General features: G+C 51.6%; 1 protein-coding gene across 4 annotated transcripts in view; it reads left to right on the top strand.

The window, feature by feature from the left end:
- BIN3 (bridging integrator 3) overlaps positions 1-25,757 on the top strand; it is a 42,145-nt gene that overhangs the window by 11,370 nt on the left and 5,018 nt on the right. Inside the window, exons 2-6 of one of the 4 annotated variants that reach the window (XM_032389043.1) lie at positions 10,202-10,250; positions 16,668-16,708; positions 17,116-17,177; positions 20,710-20,846; positions 21,351-21,391. In XM_032389043.1, the coding sequence (XP_032244934.1) occupies positions 10,202-10,250; positions 16,668-16,708; positions 17,116-17,177; positions 20,710-20,846; positions 21,351-21,391 (330 nt within the window). The other 3 variants (XM_032389045.1, XM_032389046.1, XM_032389042.1) reach the window with 3 other exon arrangements.

Genomic DNA, 25,757 nt, shown 5'->3' with positions numbered 1-25,757 from the left:
TTGGTTCCATGTGTAGGGCTAAAAATTTCATATGTAAGTGTTACTTTGGGATCTTGATATTCAACAAAATAAAAGTAGAGGACCTACTCATAAGACTAAAGCACATTATAAAAAGACTTGAGTGAACGGAAAGAAATATTATGGCCCTGAATGAGCAAACCTAATATTTGTAAAAATGTAGGATCTTCAAAAGTTAATCTATAAATGTAATGCATTTTCAGTAATAAGTATCCTGATTTTGGGGGGCAGGGGGGCACACAGCATATGACTTTGAAGTTTATCCTAAATATTAAGAAAAATTAAAATAGCCAATTACCTGAAATGAAATGTAATGAGAAGGGATCTGTTTGGGTAGATATTAAGAACTGTTACAAACCTAAATAATTAAATCTGTGTTATTGGCAAAAGAGTAGACAGGTCTGTGGTATGGAATAGAAGTATTTCACACTAATGAAATGATTTCTCAAAGATAGTTTGTTGTTTAAATTATGTTAAGACAACTGGCTAACCATACACTCAAACTCTAAATGGAGTAATGATTTAAGTATAAAAAATAAACCACTAAAATTCATATGGAAATTCAAGGGACACAGATAGCCAAAATAATCGTGGCAAAGTTGGAGGGCTCAACACTTATCAATCTCAAAACTTACAACAAAGGTCTAGTAATTAGGACATTGTGGTACTAGCATAAAGATAAACATGTAGATCAATGGAATCAAATCAAGAGTACTGAAATAAGACTTTATATTTATGGTCAGTTGATTTATTTTTTTATATATATAAGGGTGCCAGGACAGTACAACAGGGAAGGAATAGTCTTTTCGACAGTGCCAGGATAATTGGATATCCACATGGGAAAGAATGAAGTAGGACCCCTTACCTCACACCATACACAAAAATTAACTCAGCATGGATCAAGTCCTAAATGTAAAAGCTAAAACTATAAATCCTAAGAAGAAAACATAGGGGTGAGTCTTCATGACCTTGAATTTGGCAAAGAATTCTTAGACGTGATACCAAAAAGCACAAACAACAAAAGAAAAAATAGAGTAAACCTCTTCAAAACCTAAAACTTTTGTGCTTCAAAGGACACCATTAAAAGAGTGGAAAAAAACAATTCACAAATGAGAGAAAATATTTGCAAATCATATATCCAATTAGGAATTTGTACCCAGAATAGACCAAGAACTCTTACAACTCAACAATAAAAAAAGACAACCCATTTTTAAAACAGGCAAAGGATTTGAATAAATATTTCTCCAAAGAAGACATACAAATGACTGATAAGCACATGAAAAGATGTTCAACATCATTAGTCATTAGAGACATGTCAACCAAACCATGATGCAATAATCCTCATACCTACTGGAATGGCTAAAATAAAAAAGACAATGACAAGTGTTGGTGAGGATGTGGAGAAATTGGAACCCTCATGCACTGCTGGTGATTGTAAAATGGCACAGCCACTTTGGAAAAGTCTTGCAGCTCCTCTGAAGTGTAAGCATAGACATAACCACCATATGGCCCAGCAGTTTCACTCCTAGGTATATACCCAAGAGAAATGAAAACGTATGTCCACACACAAACATGTGCACAAATGTTCATAGCAGCAACATTCCTAACGGCCAAAAAGTAGAAACAACCCAAGTGTCCCTCTCCCAGTGAGTGAATGGATAAATGGAAAGTGGGTGTGTGGATAAAGACGGTATATCCCTGCAATCGAATATTATTCTGTGATAAAAGAGGAATGAAGTCCTGATATATGCCACAACGTGGATGATCCTTGAAAACATTTTGCTAAGTGAAAGAAGCCAACACAAAAGGCTACTTATATAATTCCTTTTATAGGAAACGTCCATACTAGGTAAATCCATAGACATAGTAGCTTAATGGTTTGCCAGGGGGCTGGAGGGAGGGGAGAAATGGGGGGTGATTGCTAATAGATAATGGGGTTTCTTTTGGGGTGATGAAAGTGTTCTGAACTTAGACTGTGGTGATGGTTACACAACTTTCTGAATGTACTAAAAACAACCAAATTGTACACTGGATGAATGTTATGGTATGTGAATTATATCTCAATAAAGCTGTTATTTAAAACTTAATAAATCAGCTTCCAAGTAAAGATGACAGGTTGAATACATACGTCTAATTTATCTCCCTCACAGATCCCACAAAAAGCACAGTAAAGTGATTTTGTTTTTAAGGCACAGATCTACGGATTCAGGGAGAATAGAGACATCAACCACATTTGGGAATTGGGATGCAGTTACTTGCAGTAACTGTCTAAGTTCCAAGAAAGCCAGATCCTAATCTGGCATTTAGGAAAACCAAGAGCCATCTCAACTTACATTATGGAATCCTCAAAAGTTCAGGAATTGATGGCAGTAGGGACTTCTAGAAATGGGGTGAAGCCAAGCACTCCGATTAGAAGGACTGGTTGAAAGCTGTTTCTGAGTAAGTTTAGAGCCCTGCCATCTCCTCCCCAACTCCAGTGTCCCTGGGAGACTGTCCCTGCCTCACCCTAGCAAAAGAATGAAGGGGCCCCACCCTTTGGAGAGTATGAGACAGGGAGTTCCTATACTAGGTACACAAAGGTGGATTTACTGTGTGAAAACTATTTAATAAAGTTTAAGCTTCAGGGCCCCTGGCTTGCATGGACCTTGTCCAAGGCCCTGAAAGGAACCCTAGCTGTGTGTTCACATGATCCTGTGTTTTTGTAAACATCAAAAATGTATTTATACTGCACTCAGTTAAGAAAACCTCTGCCTTCACTTCCTCCTTTTTCTGCTCTATACTACCCCTCATGTCAGGCAGCTTTGGAGTAGCAAAGGCCTTTTTTGGGATGCTACTGGAGGATTGAATTGGGAGTATGCTGTTTTAGCTGCAATTTGAGGACATTTTTTGAAAACTTTGATAAAACCACAAGAAATTGCAGATTCCTGAGTGGCAAATATACAAAGGGTACCTTTTTTGGTCCTCTTTAAATGTACTTAAAAACTAAGGGAAAGGGGTGCCTGGCTGGCTCAGTCAGTAGAACATGCAACTTGATCTCGGGGTTGTGAGTTCAAACCCCACGTTGGGCATAGAGCCTACTTAAAAAAAAAAAAAAAGATTGTACGCCTTGAACTTTCACAATGTTCTATGTATCCATTGTATCTCAATAAAGCTGGAAAACATTTTTTAAAGGAAGAAAAAAAAGCTAAGGGGAGAATTCGGTCAAAAATAACAGAACACAAAAAAGTGACAAAGGTGAGCAATTAAATCAATAGGTATTCTGAAATCAAAGTACAACAAAACATTTTCAAATTGTACTAAAAGCTAATAATTCATTACGAGAACGAGATCAGTTTTAAATAGGAGCGATGGTTGTTTGATAATCTAGTTAATAAAGAGGAGGAGCAATTCATATGAACACATTGATAAAACATTTAAATTTCTTAATGCAAAAGATAATGAAGATGACAAAACTCATGATGTGCCCTCCTCCAGGGACATCAGTGACAAGCCGGTTACCCCCATTAATTCAGAGAGCGGCTAAGATTAGTCATCATACAAGAAAACCTGAAATGTGTCCTGAAATCTTACAGTTTATTTCTGAAAGAAACATGAGGTTTTCCTAAATTTTACAAAAGTCCTAAAATTTGTAGTATATTTATATATTACTGGTAAGCTACAAAAAAGCTTTTCTAAACTGTCAGTAATAGAAAACAAATTTCAGTCAACCATACTAAAGGAAAGGCTGAATTACCTTTCTTTTCTCTCTAAGAAAATGATGTTACCCACTCTGTGTCACATGAAGAGGCAATCATAGACTACACAGCCAAAAAATGAATACAGAGGTGTGTCAGATGATTAATAAAAATATTAGGTTATTCTTGATTTTCTGATGTTTGTGTTATTTGTCAGCTTTTATAACTTGTAATTTGTTATGTTCTTTTCTCTGTCTAAAACACTTTCATGCCTATTTTTATATTTGGGGTTTTTAAAAAAATTTTTTTAAGATTTTATTTTTAAGTAATCTCTACACCCAATGTGGGGCTCGAACTCACAACCCCAAGATCTAGAGTCACCTGCTCCACCGCCCGAGCCAGCCAGGCGCCCTATCCTGTGTTTATATTTGTAAACTTGCATTCTTTTTCTTTAAAAGGGCATGCAAAATCATAAGCTCCAGGCCCACAAAACTCAGATCCACTGTAAGTCCAGTTGAGGGCAGGACTGCCAGCCTCAAGGCAGGAGGATGAAGTGAAGGAATGCGTGGGGACTGCTGAGACAACCCTTCCACTCCCCTGTGGCACGTGCAGGACACACATACATACACGTACACGTGTACACGTGACCTACTCACTGAGCTCAAAGAACACTCCCGTGACGACACAGCAGAAGAATTTTCTCTGCCCAGAGAATTAAAGACTAGATACTGATGTCAGGGGCTCCCCACAAAACTGCTCAGCCAGGCCACTCTATACAGTAGACAGACCTCATCAGAGCACTCACGGCTTCTAATCAGCTGTTTTGTCTCCTGTCACGCATGTGAGCAGACACCCAAGAATTACCACACCCCGAGGGGAGTGTTGAGTATTTTTGAAAAATGGAGACAAAAGCAGAAAGACAACTTGAGGGGAAACTGAGACTCCAGGAAGAAGAAATGTTTTCTAAAGCTATCATTAAGGTCTTTAGAGAGAGAAGGCATCCATGAAGTAAAAAACAGGATACCATAAAAAATAAAAATAAATTAAAAAAAAAAAAAAAACCAGGACATCCTGAAAATTAAAAAGAGCTCTCGGAAATTAAAAATATGATAGAAATGGGGGCGCCTGGCTGCCTCAGTCTGGAGAGCGTGCAACTCTTGATCTCAGGGTCATGAGTTCAAGCCCCACGTTGGGTGTAGAGATTACTTACATAAATGAATAAATAAAAACTTTTAGGGGCACCTGGGTGGCTCAGTCATTAGGCGTCTGCCTTCGGCTCAGGTCATGATCCCAGGGTCCTGGGATAGAGCCCCGCATCGGGCTCCCTGCTCCGCGGTAGGCCTGCTTCTCCCTCTCCCACTCCTCCTGCTTGTGTTCCCTCTCTCACTGTGTCTCTCTCTGTCAAATAAATAAATAAATTATTTAAAAATTAAAAAAAAAATTTTTTAAATAAAAACTTTTAAAAATATACGATAGAAATGGAAAACTTGACAAGATAAGGAAATGTTGAAAAATAGAAATTGGAGAAGCAACCAAGGAGGGTCAGCATTGGAATTACAAGAATTTCAGAAATAAGAGGCAGAGAAAATGGGGGGAAGAAATCAACCACGACCACGTTCTTTTAAATCCCAGAACGAATGATTATAAATTGCCAAACTGAAAGAGTTTGGCCCGTACCCCAGCACAGTGAGTGAAATTAGACTCACAAGGTACATCCTTGTGACATTTCACACCACCGGGGACAAACATGATCCAATAAGCTTGCATGAAGAAGTAGGTCACCTACAAAGGATAGAAATCAGCGTGCTTTCGACTTCACCACCACAGTAGTACTGGGAAAGGAGAAACCGGCGAAGCAATGCCTTTGAGAGTCTGAAAGAAATTAAGTCCAGCCCACATTCTATACCCAGTCAAACTAACTGGTGTGAGGCAGAGTAAAAAGGGTTTTGGTTATGCAAAGTCTCAAAAAAAGTATCTTGCACACACTTTCACTCCACGCAAACGAGGAGTAAACCAACAAAGAGGAAGACACAAGAGACATTCCAGGTGTCAGAATTCCTGGGAGAGGCGGAAGGCATCGGTGTGAGGAAAGAGAAGGGAGAGCCTGGGCCGTCAGCTGTGCTCCGGGGCCGAGCTGCTCAGAGGCTGCCGCGGACACTGCTTCCAGAAGTGAACCCCTGATACAAATAAATGGGTTGACAGTGGATTGAGACAACAGAGATAGAGTGAGGGATAAATACGTAGAAAAATGACAGTCAGGGAAAGCAGAAACATGCAGTGTTACCAGTTACGTATTGCCGTGTAACAAATTACCCCACAACATGGTGTCTCAAAACAACAGTACCAGTTTCTGCAGGTCAGGAATTTGGGAGTGGCTTAGCTGGGGGGCTTGGCTCCGAACGCTGCAGTCTGCTGAAGGTTTGGCTGAGGTGGAAAAATCTGCTGGCTGCCACCACATGTAGGAAAGAAAAGAAATCACATGATTCTCCTAATAGTTTACTTAGTATTGATCTAACCAAATCACATAACTGTATCGAAAAGATGTGCCTTTGTGTCATGGGGGTGGAGGCCTGGAAAGGGTTGGCTGGTTTCTTAAATCTTCCCCTTCCAAAACAAAAAGGAGCTAGTGCCTAAAACCTAACAAGAGATAGCAATAGAAGCATTTTTATTTAGAGATGCAAAGGTAGATGCCAATAAAACCAGCGCAGTCAAAAGCGCTTGTCTTGGGCAAGTGAGATGTGGGTGGGGGAGGGAGGGCAGAACCTAATGTCTCATTTAACAAACCTTGTCTTATTAAACTCTGCCCACGTAGAACTCAGATGAAAGCAAACTCAGGTTAATAGAAGGAAACCAATAAAATAAATTTAGGTGAATTTTTATATGTCGGGGTGGAGAGGGCAGTTCTTTCTCAGTGAGACACCAAATGAAGACATCGTAAAGGAAAAAGATTTGGTAGATTTGACTTCATACCAATCAGAAGCTTCTGTACATTAAACACACATGTACAAAAGGGCAAGGCAAACACTAAGCCAGAAAAAAAATCCTGAAAAACAGGCCAAAGGGCCAGTGGTAAAATGTAAACCATTTCAATCTTTTAAAAAATGTAAACTGTCTCAATCTGCCTCTAGGGCAGTTTGGCAAATGTATCAAAGTCTTGGACATGTATATATCCTTTGACCCAGCAATTCCAACTCTAAGAATTTATCCTTTGTGAGTAATCCTTGATGTACACAAAGATTTCGCTATTAAGAGTTTTTTATAATAGAAGAAAAATCTGAAACAGTTGAAATGACCACCAGTAAGTGATGTGGGGCACAAAAATAAAATGGTGAATGAAATACTAGGTAGCTCGTACAAGTCAGCCTGATGGCAACTGCATACTGGCATAGAAAAGCCTTCATGATATGTTTCCTTTGTTCTTTAAAAATTATGTAAATATACATATATACCCATGTACATTGTATGTACACACAGATCCAGGGTGTTACTGTTTATTTTTCTGTGTGTGTGTGTGTGTGTGTGCATGCGTGTTCTTTGTGTTTTCCATGTTTTCCAAGTGTTTGACACTGATCAGGTGTTATTTTTGTAGTCAAGGAAAAAACAAGTGATTTTTTTTTTCGTTTATTTGAAAAATATGGAAAGTGCAAAGGAGAAAACAGTAATCACACTCACACCACCCCAAATTAACCACTTCTAACACTTGGCATATTTGCTTCAGATTTTTTTCTTTCTGCAAACTTTTAAAATATAATTAACACCAAAACATTAGCCTTGGTTATCTTTAGATATGAGACTGTGAGCTGTGTTTTGGTTTTTTTCCTTCTTTTCCTTCCCTTTCTCTCTCTCTCTCTCTCTCTCTCTCACTCTCACTCTCACTCTCTCCCCCTCTCCCCTTCTCTCCCTCCTTCCCTCCCTCTCATACTTTCCTGTATTTCCCAAGTTTTCTCTGATGATTATATTTTACTTTTTAAAAGGATAAACTTCAATTAACTATAAAAGGTAGACTATTTTTAAATGCCAAATAAAGTCTTAGACATCTGGAAGAAGGCAAGCAAGGTTTTGGACTTGAGAACAGCTTTGATGCAGCCCGGAGAAGGGAAGGCATCCCATATGGGTGGGGTGGCCGTATATCCCAGTTGCCCTGGACAGTCCAAGTCTTATACCTGCTGTCCTGATGACATTATTGCACACAGTCAACGTGGTGCATGAAACCTGTGATTTGCGTAGAAGGATCCAGATCAGCACAGGCTCCTTCCTCCCGATAACGCTGCTCTCTTCATTTCTTGTGTTTCCGGTCTTTTAAAAAACAAGGAGCCCCTTTGAAATTCCATAGTTATGTTAAGGTTAGGTAGTTTGATCAGATGATTTTTCTTAGTTCCTTCAAAGAAATACAACAAATTCATGTGAACGAGTGGTAAACCATGAGTTGCGGAGAGACAAGGGGATTGTTTACTCCTGGTTCAGTTGTGAGCCAGCAGCATGACCCTGGGCGAGTCACTGGACCTCTCCAGATTGGCTCTCCCATCTGCAAAATGAGAGGGTTGAACTGGAACAATTTCTATGGTAACTTGCAATTCTAAAAATACTGCGATTCCAAATTGAGATTTAGAGAGGCTGTGGCACCACAAGTAATAGCATCGAAGTTTCTAATTTCTTTGTAGCTAGTCTGACAAGTTAGCATCATTTCCCAGACCACTGTGAGAATTCTGGAGAATTCTCATCCGGCTCCCGTGTTCCTGCAACAAAGATTCAGTTTAGAAGGCAAGTTTTAGACGGGCGAAGGGACCCCCTAGTCCAACTCCTTTGTCTTAGAGTTTAAGGAACTGAGCTCCAGAGAGCTCATGATTTGTCCATATCACAAAACTGGTCAGAGGCGGAGAGCGGGCTCTCTGATTCCCGGTCTAGAGCTTGTTACACCACAGCATGCTTCGCGCAGAACAGTCTTTTCTCAGTGCCACCAGGACCTCACGTGCACTGTCACCAAAATGGTCCTTAAGGGCAGTTGTTCGCTGTCCAAAACCATTGTGTCAATCAACTCCAATCCCTAATTTTGGGAAGAGTAAGGGAGGGGGGAGCAAGAGGAGGAGGGGACTGCAGAGCTCCGCTCCCCTAACCTTTGTTCTTTAGATCTGCAGAAGGGAAAGAGCAATTCTTTTCTCTCCTTTTCAGTTCCAGAGCTTACCTTTTCCCTCTGCTAATTATATAGCCACTGACTATTTGTTTACAGAAGCCACGTGAGTCAGCCAGCCCCCAAAGGGTTAATGCTCCCAAATTACTGGGCTGGGTTAACAATAAACAGGATGTCCTCCAGAAATTAAATTTAAACCACTGTGACTCAGGCTGGCCCATCCTCTCCACCGGATCGTTGTCTGGGGTTATTATCGGTGGTTAATTATACCATTGGGTTTAGCAACAGTGTTGGTCAGTTTGGGCCAAGAGAAAGCAGGCTTGGGCAGAAGGGCGTGCAGAGGGAAGGGGAGGGTGTGGATGGGTGGAAGCGGGAGGTTTGAACGGGAAGGGACTCGGGCGTCCTGAGCACTGAAAGGAGTGGGAGTTGGAGTGGCATTGTCCCCTCAGGGCTCTCTTGCTCTTGCCCTGGCCCCTGAGATGATCCCAGGGGTGCTTAACTCACTGTTAGCTCGGGGGCTTCGGGGAGCCTCCTTTCTCCAGCCATTGGTACACTTGAGAATTCTCAGTGCCTCAAGGCAGCTTCTGAATTACCAGTTTAACCCTATCCTTTGGCAGAGTAGGAAATGAATCTCAGGGCCAACCTTACCTGCCAGAGGGCGGCCTGCTCCTCAGAGGTGGAGGCAACAGTGGTGGGTTGGTTTAGAGCCTAGACCTTGACCTTCCTTCTGTTATGCCAAACTGTCGTCCGTTTCCAAGTGGGGAACCTTGGGTGCAGAGCTTCCTAGCAAGTTCCGGACAGACTTGGGCCAGACTCAGAGCCACAGTTCAATTTTGTCAGTTCTTACCGGAAATAACCCAGCCTGGCTGGTCCTTAATGCCCCTTTAGTTTGTCATCCCTCTCCAGCCACAGAAGCAGCTCTGCAGGGCTACTGTTTGTCCCTCTATAGAGAAGTAGTGAAGCACCTAATACAGACGAGAAGTGGTGCTCATGGTGTTTTTTAAACGCTTGTTTTCAAGGATGATAGCTGCCCTGGCGAACCTATAATTTCTGACTTTGCAGCTCCTCAGGACACAGATACACAGTGACTGTGAGTTGAACAGTATCTCCCCTTTCCCGCCCTCACCTCTGCACACCAGATTCTTGGTAGGAGAGATGCTCTGGGGCAGAAGGCGGTGCCCAGGACTTCCAGCTGACACTCCGGAGCCCAGCCTGGCTGCCGCCAGCCCAAAACCCACGGGGCAGGTGGCATGAGGGCTGGGAGTGAGCCGCCACCACTCTTTGCCCTCCTGGGGGACAGCGGCCTAGACTTCATCAATGCTTTTCAGCCACATCCTTCCCCATTTCTCCTAAAAGCCCCCTTTGTCTCTGTCTCTCATAGGATTCCTTTCAAGATTGGGCAGCCCAAGAAACAGATTGTCCCCAAAACAGTGAGTAACCCAATTCTTTCATTCTGAGGCTCAGTCTGTCTCACGTGGCCTTTGCAGAGAACCAGAACTTTGACTCAGCTCATCGTGGGCCTGGGAGGGCTGCACCCCGGCTGCCTTCTTCCCAGCCGCGTTGCTCTAGAATCTCACCTAGACTGGGGCTTGCAGGGGCCTCCTAGCGTGGGACATTTTCCTTCCGCAGATCAGCCTGGGCTCATCCCCATCGTCCTCGCGCAGGTCGAGGAGGTAGGTGATGGGTGAGGAGGAATCCGTTGCTTCTGAACGGCCCATCTCTGCAATCTGGCGCGCAGTCTGTGCTTTCCTAAGAGGGCTCCTGAAACATAGGCCCCCACCTCAAGCTGCATGAAGACCAGGAAGCTTCTCCAGGGGGTCCCTTTCTCTCCACTGCCAAGGGCATCTTGGCCAGGACCCAGAGTCAGCGGGAGAGCATGATTGAATCCTACCTCCTTGAGAGCCCACAGTTTTTATCCCTATTTTATCTCCAGAATGGGAGAGGAGTCACAGATTCTTAGAAAGTTAGAGATGGGAAGCCCTTACTGATCATCTAGTCCAACCTGATTTTTCTGACGAGAAAACTAAGGCCCACGAAGTCACAGTGACTTTCTAAGGTTGTAAAAAAAACTAACAGTGACAGAGCTGAAATTGGAACCCAAGCTGGAGCCTCTGTTCCATACACATTCCATTCCTTTATTCCACCTCACTTGTGCTGGGAAGGTCTCCCGTGGTTTGGGAATTCTGGTCAAGAACGGCCTCTTGAACCCCCTCAGCCACCAGTCTAAGCAGGCTCTTGGTTTTACTGTGGGAAAGCCTAACTGCACACTGCCTGTCCTTGTGCCCGGCACCGCCCACCTGCTGGGGCTCCTGACGCTCCTCTCGGCCTGATGACCTCGGCCCTCCTCGGCCCAGGACTCAGAACTACAGGAAAGATACTGCTGCAGTTTGGCAGGAAGGGAAGTTCAGCACACATCTGACCAATGGCTCAGTCTTTGGAAAATCCGAAGTCAGGCCACTTAAAAGGAAGTGGGCCTGTGTTTCTCTTTCAAGTGAAGGCAGGCGGAGGACGACGGAGAGTTTACCTCCCATGCAGAGGCCGGCCATCTGCGGAGGCTCTCAGCTGAAGCGCAAAGAATCTGGGCGTGCAAGTGTTGGGCTCCAGCCGGCTACAGGAAGTGGGAAGGTGTGGCTTTGAGTCTCCAGAGTTTAATCCGGGGCAGATCTGAAAGGGAAGTGGTTTTGAGAAGGGTCTTTTATTCCCAACACTCACTACCAAAAAACAAACAGACAAACAGAAAACTCTCCCAACGCCCTTACCTTTATGGAGATAGCCATTGTTCTCCACAGAAAAGTATAGGCTACAATTCAGTTTCTAGCTTCTTTACCAGAGTTTTTTTTGACAGATCTGAGTCTTTTCATCTGAGGAGTGGTGAGGACTCCCCAGAGGAAGGGCAGCGCCTACGGATGGCCCTACAGACAGGCCCGCGGATGGGCCCCTGGCCTGCCTCTCCTCCTCCTCACAGGGGTCTTGTTTGAGATAGAATCGTGGTCCTTTGACTTTTGGAATCCGCTCCCCCAGACAGACTGGGCATCAAGTAGTGGTTAAGAAGCCGGATTTGGGAGGTTTCCTGCCTGGATTCCCACCGCTCTGCCACGTGCTGTGTGTGATGGCCATGGCCAAGGCCCTTACGCTCTCTGAGCCCTGCTTTCCCCCTTCTTAAGTGCAGGTGAACCTGGTACCCATGCCATTGATGTATTCGGAGTCCTACACGAGGCCAAGCACTTAACACAGCGTCCGGCACATAGCGAGCCCTCAATAAATATTAACTCCATGATGGGAAGGGAGTTGATCTGACTCTTTCTAAACCACCAGGGATGCAGCCTATCCGCAGCAGCCGGATCCCCTAGTGCGGGGGGAATGGTAGGCGCGGCCTTTGATCTCTCAGGAGGAAGCAAAGCCTGGTTAGGGCTTGGAAGAGAGTTGTTTGCTCCCTCAACTCCCCAGAGGCACTGAAGTGTAAAGAGCGAGAGCCCGCCCCTTCGGCCTCGTTCTCTGCCACACAGGCCCCTCCTGGCCCCCAGCACAGGCCGAGCCCAGGCAGCCGTGTCGGTGACGCACTGCTCTTCTTGCCCTGGCGCTGTCAGAGAGGGCAGATGCGGCTGCCTGCTGACAGGAAGTCCTGGTGCCCCTGTCATGGGAAGAAACACTCATGTTATCTTCAGGGAGTTTCAGGAGGTTTTTGGCTCAAGGCACCCAGCTGTCAGACACAAAGAAAGCATTGTGTGTTTGCTCACACTGCTCTCCTGTGCCCAGGTCATTAACACGAATTCCATTATTGTCGGGGCTCTGGCTGGAATAGCGTGTTCTCTGCAGGGGCTGGCCATCGCAGTGGGCCGGAGGGACGGAAGCTCCCCCAGCTCCCAGTCCCAACCTTCCGCTTAGTGCCCCCTGCCCCTCCAGTCCCACCAAGCGGCTGGAGCATCTTGGCGTGGCAGAAAGAAGCCGTTCCTCCCTCGTAACCTGCGTGGAGGGAGGAGCTCTTTGAAGCAGTGCCCCCGGCTCTCCCGGGGGAAGGAGAGCGCACACTCCGACCCGTAGCGGGGAGAGCATCCGCCGGGGCGCCATGTCGAGCCTTCACTTGAGAGAGATTTTCACTTGCCGAGTGGAGAGTCTCTCAGCCTCATTTCGTCGTGTTGCGACAGACCACGGGGAGGCTGCCGCCCCGCCCCGCCCCGCCCAGCACTCCGCCGAGAGAGGCTCCTTAGCGCGCCTGGCGTGCCGTCCGCCTCAGCTCTGATCCGACGCAGCCTCACCCCAGCGTTGCAGCCCCGGCCCTGCCTGCCCGTCTCTCTCTCACTTCACGGGTGACACTTGGGGTGGGAGCTCAGCCCACTCGCTCACTTCACAAATGCCGACTCCGGCTCTGTGCCAGCCTGACCCCGGGAACGGCCGGGGGCCCGGAGAATGCAGGGAGCGGCCTGCAGTGTGGGGCTCGGTCCCCCTGCGCTCACCCCGCGGCCCGGCCCGCTGACAGTCTGCACATGTGTTTACACTTGCATTGTTGACCAGGGGCCAATCGCCCCTCTGGCAGAAGCATCAAGCGTTCAAAGATGTTCAGATCTTTTGTGTTTGGCTCTTTCCCTCAGAATGGATGTACCTTGGACTGAGACTCCAGTGTGTCTCTCTGTTCCCTTAGCCGTTGTCCGAGGGGCCAGAACCCTGGTTGTGCTGCCTTGGATCTTTCCCCAGGGGAGGAGAGAGCTCTGGAGACCAGCGGCTGTAGGAGCAACCCTCACCTGGCCGCCAGAAGCAGAGGAGGGAAACATTCATGGACGTGGCAGCCTGTCGCATGGCCTTGAGCAGCAGTAGAAGGATCCAGCCCCACCCCGACATACTTCCCAGCTGCCAGCGTGAGACCTCAGGTTCCTCAGCAGCCAGAGTGAGCCAACCCAGCTGGAACCCCACAGTCGCTCCATCTCTGTGCAAGTCCAAGCAGTGCCGGCCAGGGGGACCAGGTGCTGTCTGACATCCCACACACGCATCAGCACACGTGGGGATTGCAAAAGAGAGTGCCGGGAGCCAAGGCCGTGGCTCCGGTGGGTCGGCAGGCCTTCTCTGCACCCGCCTCCCCTTCAGGAGCACCAGCTCCATGTTCTTCAGGAGAGCTGGATTCTGACCAAGACCTCCTTCATTTAATTTCGTTCTTTTGAGAAAAAAGGCTTTATCGTATGTGAAGACTGCTTAGCGGTCACATCCGACGAAGTAGGAGAGGGGATGTGTCCAGTGAAGGGAGGCCCCGGTACAACCCCCAGGCACAGGATCCAGGCTTAGCCAAAGGCCTGGCTATCAACCGACCACGTGCTTTGTGCTGCCCCTCCTCTCAGCCGAGGGGTTACGGTCTGGCCTGCACCCCCAGACTGCTCTGGTCCTCCCAGCGCCCCTGCATGTAGGAAAGGAGCAAGGAGACGCCGTCAGCGGGCCAGGCACCACGCTCTGGGCTCAGCACAGACTGCTGGGGGATCCTCCAAGCAAGCCGGCGGGGCCGACGCTGCTACCCCATTGCCTTGTCAGCCACCGGAAATCTCCGCGGGCAGAGGCTAGCCAGGGTGATCCCGTTCCACTAGGAAAGAGACCGAGACTCGGAATGTTAGGTAGTATGTTTAATGCTGCACAGCTGGCATCAGAGTGCAGCTCTCATCTGTCTGCTCGCTGCTGTCCCCACCGGCCTCGGCGGCAGCTCGGGAGCAAGGGCGGGACTGCCTCAGTGCGCGCTTGCTGGGCCCGGGCCGGGCTCCCCGCCCCAGAACAAAGCCCCTGCCTGCAGTCTCGCCAGACGCTCTTCAGGCTTGGGCTGAGACTTTGATTCCTGCCCAGCTACACATCCCCCGGGATAGGTGGCACTTGAAGCTTTTATCAGGAATATATGCTTTAGTGGGAGCGAATTTTGAATTTCTCTAGAGCAGCTTTTGATGGATCATAAGGAAGGCAATGATGAAGATGTCAGGTTCCTGGATGGAGGGGGGGGGGTCTGTTGAAAAGAGGGCAAAGACTGTAGGATGAGGGGAAACCAGTGGTGAACTTTACTTCACAGCTTTGTCAGGCCCCAGATGCTGGGCGCATAAAGTAAGGAGAGACCCCGAGTTCCCGCCTCTCAGTTTTATGGTTCAGATGAGGAAGGTGAGGTATGTCTGTGCAAGGCTGGTGACACGCTGTCATGCCCTGGGACCCTGGCTAGGCAGGTGCTCCGTGCCCTTCTCACAGGGCCCTGCCCACGGTTTGGGTCACACATGTACACTTGTATGTGACTCTGTTCCATCTGTCCCACCAGGCCCACGTCTGGTGTAGTTACCAGTGGAGTGCTCACACCTGGCAGAAAGCATTGCACTTAATAGGTGCTCAATAAATGTTTGTGGGATTAATGAATGTTATTTTCAAAGCGGGGGAGTGTTCCGAGCTAGGAGTCTGAATTCTAGCCCTGCATCCTTCCGTAAATCACCCCCCGCCTCCAGGCTTCGTTCTCCCCACTCGTAACATGAAATAATTGGCCCAAATAATGTTCTGCCGTTCTGGGACTATGTTGAGTTTACCTAAATGCACCTGAGGATTATGGGGTCCATGGGGCTCCCGGATGCTCCTTCATGGGGCACCATGATGGAAGGGCGTACTGGTGAAGAACAGTGGGGCCTTGACACTTTGCAGTTCCGCACCCCATGAGCTTCAGCCGGCCTGTCAGGAGAGTGAGAATCTGGGTTCAGGGCTCTCACTGGCAGGAGTCTCGGGGAGCAGCCAAGAAGGCACCTTTCTTAGGTCATGACTTTAATTCATCAGCAAATACCTTTTTCCCCTTTCTCAGAATGCTGGTTAAGAGCCCAGGCCTTGGAGCTAGGCCGCCCGTGTCCCCATCCCAGCTCTGCCACTCACTAGTGCCGTGATCTTGCACGGTTCGCTTCACCTCTGGCCGAGGGAGCTCCTGAGTACAGGGAGGGTCATTCGTACCCCTACCTCCTCCAGTTGTGGAAGCACGTGGTGAGCACCCCGCGAGCGTGAGCTGGTTTTCCCGGAGCACCTCAGCGCAGAGGCTCAGCAAGCCGCCCAGGGAGCTGGTCCTGCCCGTGTGGAAGGGAAGGAAGAGAGGCCTCCGTCCCCTCCTTGCGGCTCTCAGATGTCCTACACCTCACAGGCCACTCTCCTAAGAGACCATTGCCAGGGCCCCCGTTGATGGATGGGGACATTCAGGCGCTAGACGTGCAAGTAGCTTTCTTGACCTCACCTGACATGTAGGCGGCAGAATTGGGATCAGGACTCACACCCATCCGATGTAAATTTTGCTGGCGTTGGGGAAATCTGATAACTTAGGAAGAATTTTAAGAGAGCCTTGCCTGAGTCAGTAGTAATAGTATTTGCGCTTGGTACATCCCAGCACAGAGAACGGAGACAGGGGCTTTCTTGATCCACCCCGAACCACCTCAGACTTCGCAGGTGGTAGGCCCTGTGAGGAAACCAGGGCCTGGAGTGGGAGGGGACCCGCCTGCTTCCCTGCTGGGCTGCCCTAGTCTCAGTCACATTCTGAGCACCTCACCTGCCACACGATGGGAGGGGCGGGGGAGGAGAGGGAACACAGCCGGGCGCCTGGCTCCCTGTGGTGGAGGAACAGAGCCACAATCCGCTGCTACTTGCCTGGCTGGCCCATCTGGGAGGGGAGTCTTTTGCCCTAAATCAAACACTTAATTAATTTGGGAACACAGGGTTACTGTGTCGTTAACGATCTGCAGGTGCTTGTATGGACTGGACGGGGTGGTTCTCCACGGCCCCGGGGAGGGTGTGCGGGGAGTTTCAGTAGGCTGGCAGATTTTTTCCAACGTGTTGTCATTTCTCCGATGATTGAATTATCTCTTTGGTTACAGGTGGAGAGAGATTTTGAGAGGGAGTATGGAAAACTCCAGCAGTGAGTGTTGAACCCCAGGAGGACGGCGGTTGGTGGGGAGAAGGGCAGGAGCCTCCCTCCAGGGCTCAGTTCCCACTGCCCCATCCGTCACGGCCAGCAGCAGGCCGATCCTCTGTCCCGCCACAGCCTGGGAGCCGAGGGCAGCTCGGTTCACAGCCTGCCAGAAATTCTCCCCCAGCTGACGGCTGTGTGAGAGTCGTTAACTCATAGCCTTTGGGGGCTTGGCCTCATGCAGACTGCCGGTGGCCCTCCCGTCAGTGGGACAAATCCCCGCAGCCCTGGGGCCCCTTCTTCTCCTGGCAGGCGATGCAGAGCGTCAGGATGGGCTTAACTCAGGTAGATGGGAAGGAAGGGGGCTGGAGCAAGCTGGCGGTGCCAGGTGCCCAGGCCATGCCCCTGCCTTGCAGGCTGGAGGAGCAGACCAGGAGGCTGCAGAAGGACATGAAGAAGAGCACCGATGCTGACCTGGGTAGGTGGCATATCCCCGAGCCAGGCCTGGCCTAGGGGCACCGGTGGCCCTCCGGCACGTTCGGGCTGCCTCCCGTGGTCTGTGCACAGGGCCACATGCCACCACTCATCCAGAGGACGCGCGTGGGTCTGAACACGACTGCCCTGGCGTCTCCAGACTGTGTGTGCGGCGGGCCAGGGGTCTGATTTCAGAGCCCATCTATTATTTGTTTTGTGGGTAGCTCCAGGTTACCTGGGTGGCATCTTTATCGTTCGCCACGGCCTTTCTAGTACAGGGGAGGCTGTGATAGCGGCGCCTGGGTGGCTCAGTCGTTAAGCGTCTGCCTTCGGCTCAGGTCATGATCTCGGGGTCTTGGGATCCAGCCCCGCATCGGGCTCTCTGCTCCGCAGGGAGTCTGCTTCTCCCTCTCCCTCTGCCTGCCGCTCTGCCTACTTGTGCTCGCGCTCTCTCTCAAATAAATAAATAAAATCCTTGAAAAAGGAGAGGCTGTGACCTACTGCTTCCTTTCCTGGGTGCTTCTCCAGACGACCGTATGGCCCGAGCACAGATGAAGGGAAGGTAGTGTTGTCATAGTGAGCAGCTTTGGAAGCAGTAGAACGTCAGGGATCCACGAAGAGGAGAGCGTGGTTTTCCAATAAAGAAATCAGGATAAACGGGGGAGCCCTGGAGCCCGAAGTCAGAAGCGGAGTCTGGGCAGAGAAGGCCCTCCCGAAACAGTGGCGCCCCAGCCCTGCCCAAGGCCTGCACCCCACAGTTGGTGCATGAGAGTCCCTGGAAGGCTCACCCCCAGGCAGTACTGCTGCAGCTGGTTGGGGGCCCCCATTTTGAGAACTGCTGCTCCAGACAGTTAAGAGGAATCCAATTTCCTGATCTCAGAATCTCCTCAGCTGCCTGAACAAGTTCTAAAAATCCTATCCCGTGTGCTCAAGCAAGATCGTCTGCACGTGACGGTCTTTGTTGACCCTCACATCCTGAGGTTGCATCGGGGCTCCAGAGACCCATGTGGTGTCCAAGACCCCCGCTCTCTTTAAGGTTCAAAGACCACCAGCCTCCCAGTTTGTGCTGGGCTGGCCACACCCTCCCAGTCCCTGAGAGTGGGGGCCAGCGGTGCTCACAGAGGCCGCTGAGGATTCCCAAGGGGGGGAGGGGGGTAATTCCACGCTGTTAATCGACTTCAGATGGTTCAGATGGTTCGAACAAAGAGACAAAGGCATGAAATGTGAAGGCTTTAGAAAAGAAAAGGAAAATTGGGAGGAAAGTCTTCTCCCCATCCTGACTTTTCAGGGGTTTTCCCTCAAATATTAAAAAAAAAAATTAGTGAAAGAAATTTTTCAAACACGTTTCCAGTTTTGTCCAAGTTTTTATCCTTTCACTATACTGTCTGAGATCATCTCAGAATCCAGGCAAGTTACACATGGTGTTCGCTCCTAAGCATGCAAAGTCACTTCACGGCTTTGAAGGAGGGTTTTTTGCTCCATTGCTTCAACATTTCTGGGAGGTTTACGTTTCCGGGCTTCTCCCCTATTTTGCCCGTTTGCTGGGTGAGGGCAGCAAGCTCCCAGATTCGAGAGAAAGCCAGGACAGGGCTCTGGGCGTGCCGGTCATCCGCCCGAGTGAGGAGGGGCCCCCTGGGCGGGCTTCTGTTTCTCCTTCCCCGCCGCGGGCTGGGGCTGGGCCGAGGGCTGCTCCCTCCTCGGATGCAGTGGGCAGGCAAGGCCACATCTGTCATGAACTGGAGTGGCCCTTATTTCATCAATGCAGAGACGTTTTTTCACATTTAATAACATCTCAAATCAAGACACTAGCACTTGATAGCGTTTAGTTGGCATTTTTGTCCTTTCTTGATGGTTTGTGCGGTAACGATGTGTCTTGCAGCTGCTAGCATCTTAAATTCATGGCATAAAATAGTAAGAAATACACTCAGAAACTTGTTTTCCCCTGAGACCATGAAACTGGCACAGAGAGCATGGAGCAGGCAGGCCCTTCTCCGGCCTCTCTTCCTGCCCCTCTAGAATTTTTCTTTACAAATAATGGAGACCTGAAAACTTGTATGGGACCAAGAACTCCAGAGCAGCCGGTAGAGCTCCCTCCTGCCTCGGAGCTGCTCTGTGATTTTCAGGCTCCCCATACGTCAAGCAGGGTGTCAGAACACATGAACAAGGCTACAGCAGGGCGGTGGTGGCCGTCCGTGGGGAAATGACCTTGGACAGCATGAGCAGACACGCGGGCAGAGCCCGTGGGGCCTGCCCACAGTGTCCCCAGGCCGGAGCACCCGGAGGCAGAAGGCAGGTGCCCAGAGAGGCTGGGCCTGGCTCAGCACTTGCGGCTGTCTGACCTTGAAGGAGTTATAAGCTCTTCTGAGCTTCACCTGCCTCATCTGGAAAGTGGAGCCAAAATACACTACCCCAGACGTCTCCTGGGTTGTTGGAGCCCTGAATAAAACGGGGGGGGGGGGGGGGGGGGGGGGACCCGTTGGGAGCTTGGGGGGTTTGGGTTGGGTACGGGTTTTTAAGTCCCCGTTGCTGGGGGACAACACATCGCGGGCGGGGGGGGGGGGCGGGGAAAGGGCCACGCTTGCTCCGTAGGGCCTGCGCCCCCATTCTGCAGGGGTTGTCTCCGGCAGGGTTGAGCAGTGGCAGCAGAAACCATGCAGCCCCAAAAGCCTAACCTCTTGATTTCTAGCCCTGTATGGTATGTTTGCCGACCCTGGTGCGGAACGCTGTTACTCTTGTCCGTGAGGGAGTCCCAAACCGAGCTTCACCTCCAAACCACCCGGAGACTTTTTTTTTTTTTTTTAAGATTTTATTTATTTGAGAGAGAGCCAGAGAGCACAAGCAGGGGGAGGGGAAGAGGGAGAAGCAGACTCGCCACTGAGCAGGGAGCCCAATGCGGGACTCGATCCTGGGACTCCAGGATCTTGACCTGAGCCGAAGGCAGTCGCTCAACGGAGCCACCAAGGTGCCCGAGAGTTTTTTTTTTCTTTTAAAGATTTTATTTATTTGAGAAAGAGAGCACAAGCAGGGAGAGGGGCAGAGGGAGAGGGAGAAGCAGACTTCTCGCTGGGCAGGGAGCCCAATGTGGGGCTCGATCCCAGGACCCCGGGATCATGACTTGAGCCAAAGGCAGACGCTTAACCGACTGAGCCACCCCGGGGCCCCAAGAGTTTCTTTAAAATGCATGTTCCTGGATTCCAGACTTACTGCATTAGAATCTGTAGAGCTAGAAATAAGTATTTTTTTACAGCTTCCCACCGAAATGATTCTATTAAAATCTAGAGTTCAGAAAATTAAGTCATTGCAAAAGGTAAAGCTACTCAAAAGAATTACCCAGAGCAGCATCAGGTGGTCAGGAACAAACACTGTACAGTAAGGACTCGTGACTCATTGGCTCTGTGGTACTTTGATGCTTTTCTGGTCTGTGGCCAGGGTGGAGGTCAGGGTACGGCCCCTGGACTGAAGGAGGATGGGGGTCCTGACCACAAGACCTTGAAGCCTGTCCCATCCTAGGCTCATTGAGCCTTGACCTCTTACAGCCATGTCCAAATCTGCCGTGAAGATATCCTTGGACTTGCTCTCCAATCCCCTCTGCGAGCAAGACCAAGACTTCCTGAACATGGTGACAGCTCTGGACACGGCCATGAAGCGGATGGACGCCTTCAACCAGGAAAAGGTAAGTGGGGGTCTTGCTCTCCCCCTTCTCACGGCTTCTGTGTGGGTGGAGGGCCTTCACGGAGTCCTTCACGGGGCTCAGTCTTCGATTCACCCTCTGAGGCCCGAGTGTTGCAAGCCCTGGAAGCTCTTTTCCTGGCCCCGCCTTGGCCCTGGTTGCTTCCCGTGGCCCGCTCACTGGGAGACCCCGAGGGAGACGGGGTAGCTCTGCACGCCCGCAGCCCCTCCCCCTTGCTGTCCTCGTCCACCGGCCCCGCGGAGCAGGGCTGCTAGCGCTGACCCGGAACCAGAAGGTACTCCCTGTTGCCCTGGGGCATCTCGCTCCAGCGGCAGTTAGGGGTGCCCGCCTCACTGGTCCCCCCCCCCCCGCGGCCTCGCCCCTGCCTGGGGCTCTCAGCAGAGCCCCGAGGCCGCCTTTCCCTTCTCAGGAGCCTGGAGCCTCCCGTTTGAGGAAGAGTCTGACTTCCCCTCAGTGTTGATGTCATTGGGTTTTTTCTTTTAACAGGTGAACCAGATTCAAAAGACCGTGATTGAACCCTTAAAAAAGTGAGTAAAGGTCATGTGGGGACCACAGGCCTCAGGGACCTGGGCTCGGGGCACTTACGGGAAAGGCAGGCCCACTGGCCAGTTGGCCACCAGATGACATCTCTAGCAGCCTGGCTCCAGATGCACACGGGGCTGACCAGCAACTCAGCAGGGATGCTAGCCACGTGACCCAGGGCCCTGGGGTGAGACCCGCGGTGGCCCCAGAGCGTGCGCCTGGCCCGGGCGCCCCCGGTGACGGCCTTCGCTCGGGCGGTCACTTGGCCAGTTTCCCCTTTGTTCCTGACCGGGAAGCGGAGGGCCAGAGCTTGCCGAATTAGGCGAGCAGAGCTCTTGGCCGGCCCTCCGCCCGGGCTGCGCAAGGCCTCTCATCTCCCCGCCACACTGGGAGAGCGGCTGCCTGCAGCGCTGGGCTCTTGAAATGTGGGGGTGGCCGCACATGGGGAAGTGCTGCCTGGGAAGGCCCCCAACTCGTGACCTGTCAGGGTCAGAAATTCTTCTGTGAGACTCATTTTCTCTCAGGCAGGCCCCGGGGCGGTGATCAGACGGGCCTACTCTCCCTGAGTCCCCAGGGAGGCGGGGGGACAGGCAGGAGCGGTGCCTTGAAGCTCCCGATCACTTCATCTTCTTCCCTGGCCTCTCCCAAACAGACTCTGACCTAGAAAGGCTCCCGCCCCAGCCCGGCAGCTGCACTGTATTACCTCTTCTGCGGTGGTCCCCGGCAGCTGCCTCACCAGGCCTGGGTAACGAGGCTCCGCTAATTACCATTAGGCCTGGATCGGGGCCGGGGCGGAGATGAAGAGAGCAGGTTCTGGTCCTCCAGCCCCTGGCGTTGGGGTGATGGGGCTCTTCACTCCCTGTTCAGGTCCAAGGGCCACGTGGGGGTGAGGGAAAGCTCTTTCTAAGCCAGGGCTGTCTGGAGGCTCAGCCTCAGTGGGAAGGGATTTCTCCCTGCACCCCGCTCCTTCCCTGGGCCCCGGGTTGCAGGGTCCCACGAGGAGCTGGGTGCCGAGGAGGCTGCTGGCTCGAGAGGGGAGTGTGTCAGCAGGAGTTCCATTGCTGGTGGCCTTCTGACTGGGTCTCCAGAACCGAGGGTTGGCAACTGGGTGGGAAGGACCAGGGGCCACCACAGAGGCTGCTGTGGACACCCACGGCTGGCAGAGCTAGGCAGGGGTCGGAGAACTAGGGGACTGACTCCGATCTCGATTTCACAACCAAGGAGGCGGCCTTGAAATCTGATGCCTGGCTTCTAGAGCCAAATGGAGAGAAATCCCGGCTGCTTCCCACCGCCCCAGCAGCCCACCACCTGCCAGGAAGGTGGGTGAGTGGCACGGGGGGCAGGCACCATCTCCGCAGCGGATCCGCTGACCTCTGCCTGAGCCCCCCGGGCCTGCCTGCCTGCCCCCCCCAGCTGCCTTCTCCGTCCCAACGCCGACATGCCATCCCCCCCAACCACATAAAACCGGCACTGCATGTTGCCGCCTCTTGCCAGGAGAGAAGCTCCCAGGGACCCCGGTACCGGAAACAGGAAACTGCAGCTTTCCTGTCCTCTGATGAAGAACATCGCCACATGGCTGCCCAGCCGCCCCCAGCCTCCCCCCACGGGGCTCGGCCTCTAATCCCCCAGTCTCTGGGCTGCGTTCACATGGTCGGATGGGGATGCTTTCAATTTCCCTTTCCTGGTGGGTGGAAGATCCCGGCTGTGTGGGCACAGATTGAGGGATGGCAGGCATTCCCCACCAGGGCCGGCTGCTCCCAGCCTACCTCCCAGCCGGCCTCCTTCTCCCTCCCCCTTCCCCTCCTCCCTCTCTCTGCCTCCTCACCCCACCGCTCAACCAGTGGGGGGCAGTTTGGTTGAACTTTAGGACAGTCACCTGGGGAAGAGCTTCAGCGATGGTCTGGTGTCAGCCCAGCCCTGTTCTCCCTTCTCCGGAGGGTAGACACAACACGGATTTTAGGAGCTTGTGACCTAGTGCGGACGGATAATCCATATCGCCGAGGTGGTGCAGCACAGTGGAGTGGGGCAAGTGCTAGGCGGGCCAGCCTGCCCCCAGCCCGCCCACGACCCTGGCCAAGTCCCTGCTCCTCTGAATCGGCTTCCCCCTCTATAGAAAGGGGGGCCTGAACCCCACCCCTGCAATGGCTCAGCCCACGCTCAGGAGGACGGGACAGAGGTGTCCATGGGCTGAAGCGGTGGGTTGAGCTGCCTATGGAGGGTGGAGTCTGCTCTGGGGCCCTGGCCCAGGGACTTCGTGTTCCCCATCACTGCTAATTATCAGGGGTAAGTGGGAAACTGAGCAGAAGGGTCCAACTTCCCAGCCTTGTTTCTTTGTGGCAGCCCAGTGAAAGTGTGGACTTCAGGCCTCAGGGAGAGCTGGGTCCCCCACCTTTCCCAGTCAGCTGAAGTCAGCAGGTACCTCTGTAGGGTCCTGGGAGCAAGTCTGGGAGGCCCCAGGCACAGGACCACCACCCTGTGCCTATCCCCACCTCCCTGCCCCCTTCCTCCCCGACCTGAGGATGGAGGAGAGCACCGGACACTCCGCACCCGGGGCCTGCTGCCGTACGAACTGCTGGCCTTGCACACCAGCGTGGTGCCCACACCGCGCACCGCAGGGAGCCGGCAGAGTCCCGTGTGTTGTGTCCCCATAGTTAATGGGGAGGTGCGGCCTCAGCAGGGCAGTAACCGGAACCAGGGTTACAGAGCCCTGGGCCCCCACTCTGTCATCAGCCACCTCAGATGCGCTGTCTGGTCTCCCTGCCCACCCTCAGTTTACCCTCTTTAAGAAGGGCATGACCCCTGCCTCTACCCCTAGGGAGTCCCAAAGCCACCCAGGTGGTAAGTGACTCATGACCCGTCTGCGGTGACCTAAGCCAGCTAAGCCTCCTGAGGCCTCTTGGTGTGCCTGAGGGGCGCCATTGTGGGAGGCCGAGGTTACTATGGTGAAGAAATGGTTTTCCTGGAGGCTCTAACAGAGCCGGGGCCAGTTTGCACTGCAACCACTTCCTCCCCACAGGGGCCAGGTGGTCTCGCTTCCAGAGGCTGAGGAGCGTCCTCGAGGCACCCCCACTCTTACACTGCCTGGCCCCTGAGGTTGCCTGGCCCCGTGCCTTGCTCCCTCCTCGGGGCCCGGGACTTGGCCCTCGGGCGGGGTTCCTGTGTCCTTGGTAAGCTGATCCAGTGCTTGCATTTAGTCAGCGTCTCTGGTGCCTTTGACCCAGGCCCTGGGAATCGACCCCAGGTGACAACTGAGGACGAGCGAAGAGACAAGTGCTGCTGGGGTCAGAGGGTATCCAGAACGGCTCGGCCAGCCAGCGCGGTGGTCGCCCCCCCCGGCCCCCATAGCGTGCCCCTCATGCTGTGTGCACGCTGCTGCCCTCTTTCCCAAAAGGAGAAAACTCTCCACCTGCCGCTTCCTGCCTCCTCCCCCCGGGCCACCAGCAGCGTGGACAGCAGAGGCCCAGGCCCTGGGGCCACCCAATCAGGTCACTTCTAATGAGAGAATGAGGGTGCCCAGCGGTGGCCCTTAGTCTGGCTGGGGTGGACGGGGAGGGGGGGGTGGCTTCTCAGGCCCCACAGCACCTGCTCTCGAGTCCCATGCCTCTTAGCTGCTGGCCACACTCTTCCCAGGAGAGGAGAGGGGCTCGCCTAGCCACTGAGACCCGTCAGAGCCCCCACCAGAGGCACAAATGGCGAGGCCTGTCCCTGCGATGGTCTCAGCCCTTCAGACCCGCCGTGGGGTGGGGGTGGGGGGGACACCTTTGTAGCCACTCCCCACGCCCAGTTTGCACAGCACCGGGGAGACCCCTTCTGCGGGCAGATCAGTCATTCAGTGTTGATTTGGTGACTGATTTGTCTAAGGGCATGTCTTACCCACTTCTAGCCTCTCCAGTCAGGCAGTGAGCCCATTAGCGCACCCCGTCGATCAGAGGGACTCATTTTAGTGCCCTTCTCGGGGATGTAAGCCTTTCGTTCCACCAGACCCTGCTGCCTGCCTCTGTAGCCTTGGCTGGCAAATTCAGTGCTTTGGTCAAATTTATAGTCTCTGTTCTCTGGCAAAAAAATATTCATTACTCTTGATTTGTTGAGGCTTTTAAAAACCAAATTCACCTAACTAGAATTTTAAATAAAAATGGGAAAAGAAAGAAAGAAACCCAAATTCGTGGGCATGCTCCTTTGAGAGGCAGACTCGGAGAATCGTTCCCGATGTGGCCTCTAAACTGCCTAAACATGGCGCGGGGGCTGCTGGGCGCTCATGAAGGGGAGGCCCCACCGCGCGTCCTCGCTCTGAGTCGCGCCCTCTGCGCCTCGCAGCCCCGAATGACCACGCTTCCGCCGCCGCCGTGTACCTCGGTTGCGGGGCCAGATCTG

Source organism: Phoca vitulina, unplaced genomic scaffold, assembly GCF_004348235.1.
Source record: "Phoca vitulina isolate PV1807 unplaced genomic scaffold, GSC_HSeal_1.0 scaffold53, whole genome shotgun sequence".
NCBI lineage: Eukaryota > Metazoa > Chordata > Mammalia > Carnivora > Phocidae > Phoca > Phoca vitulina.
This window is presented reverse-complemented; position numbering and strand designations above follow the sequence as displayed.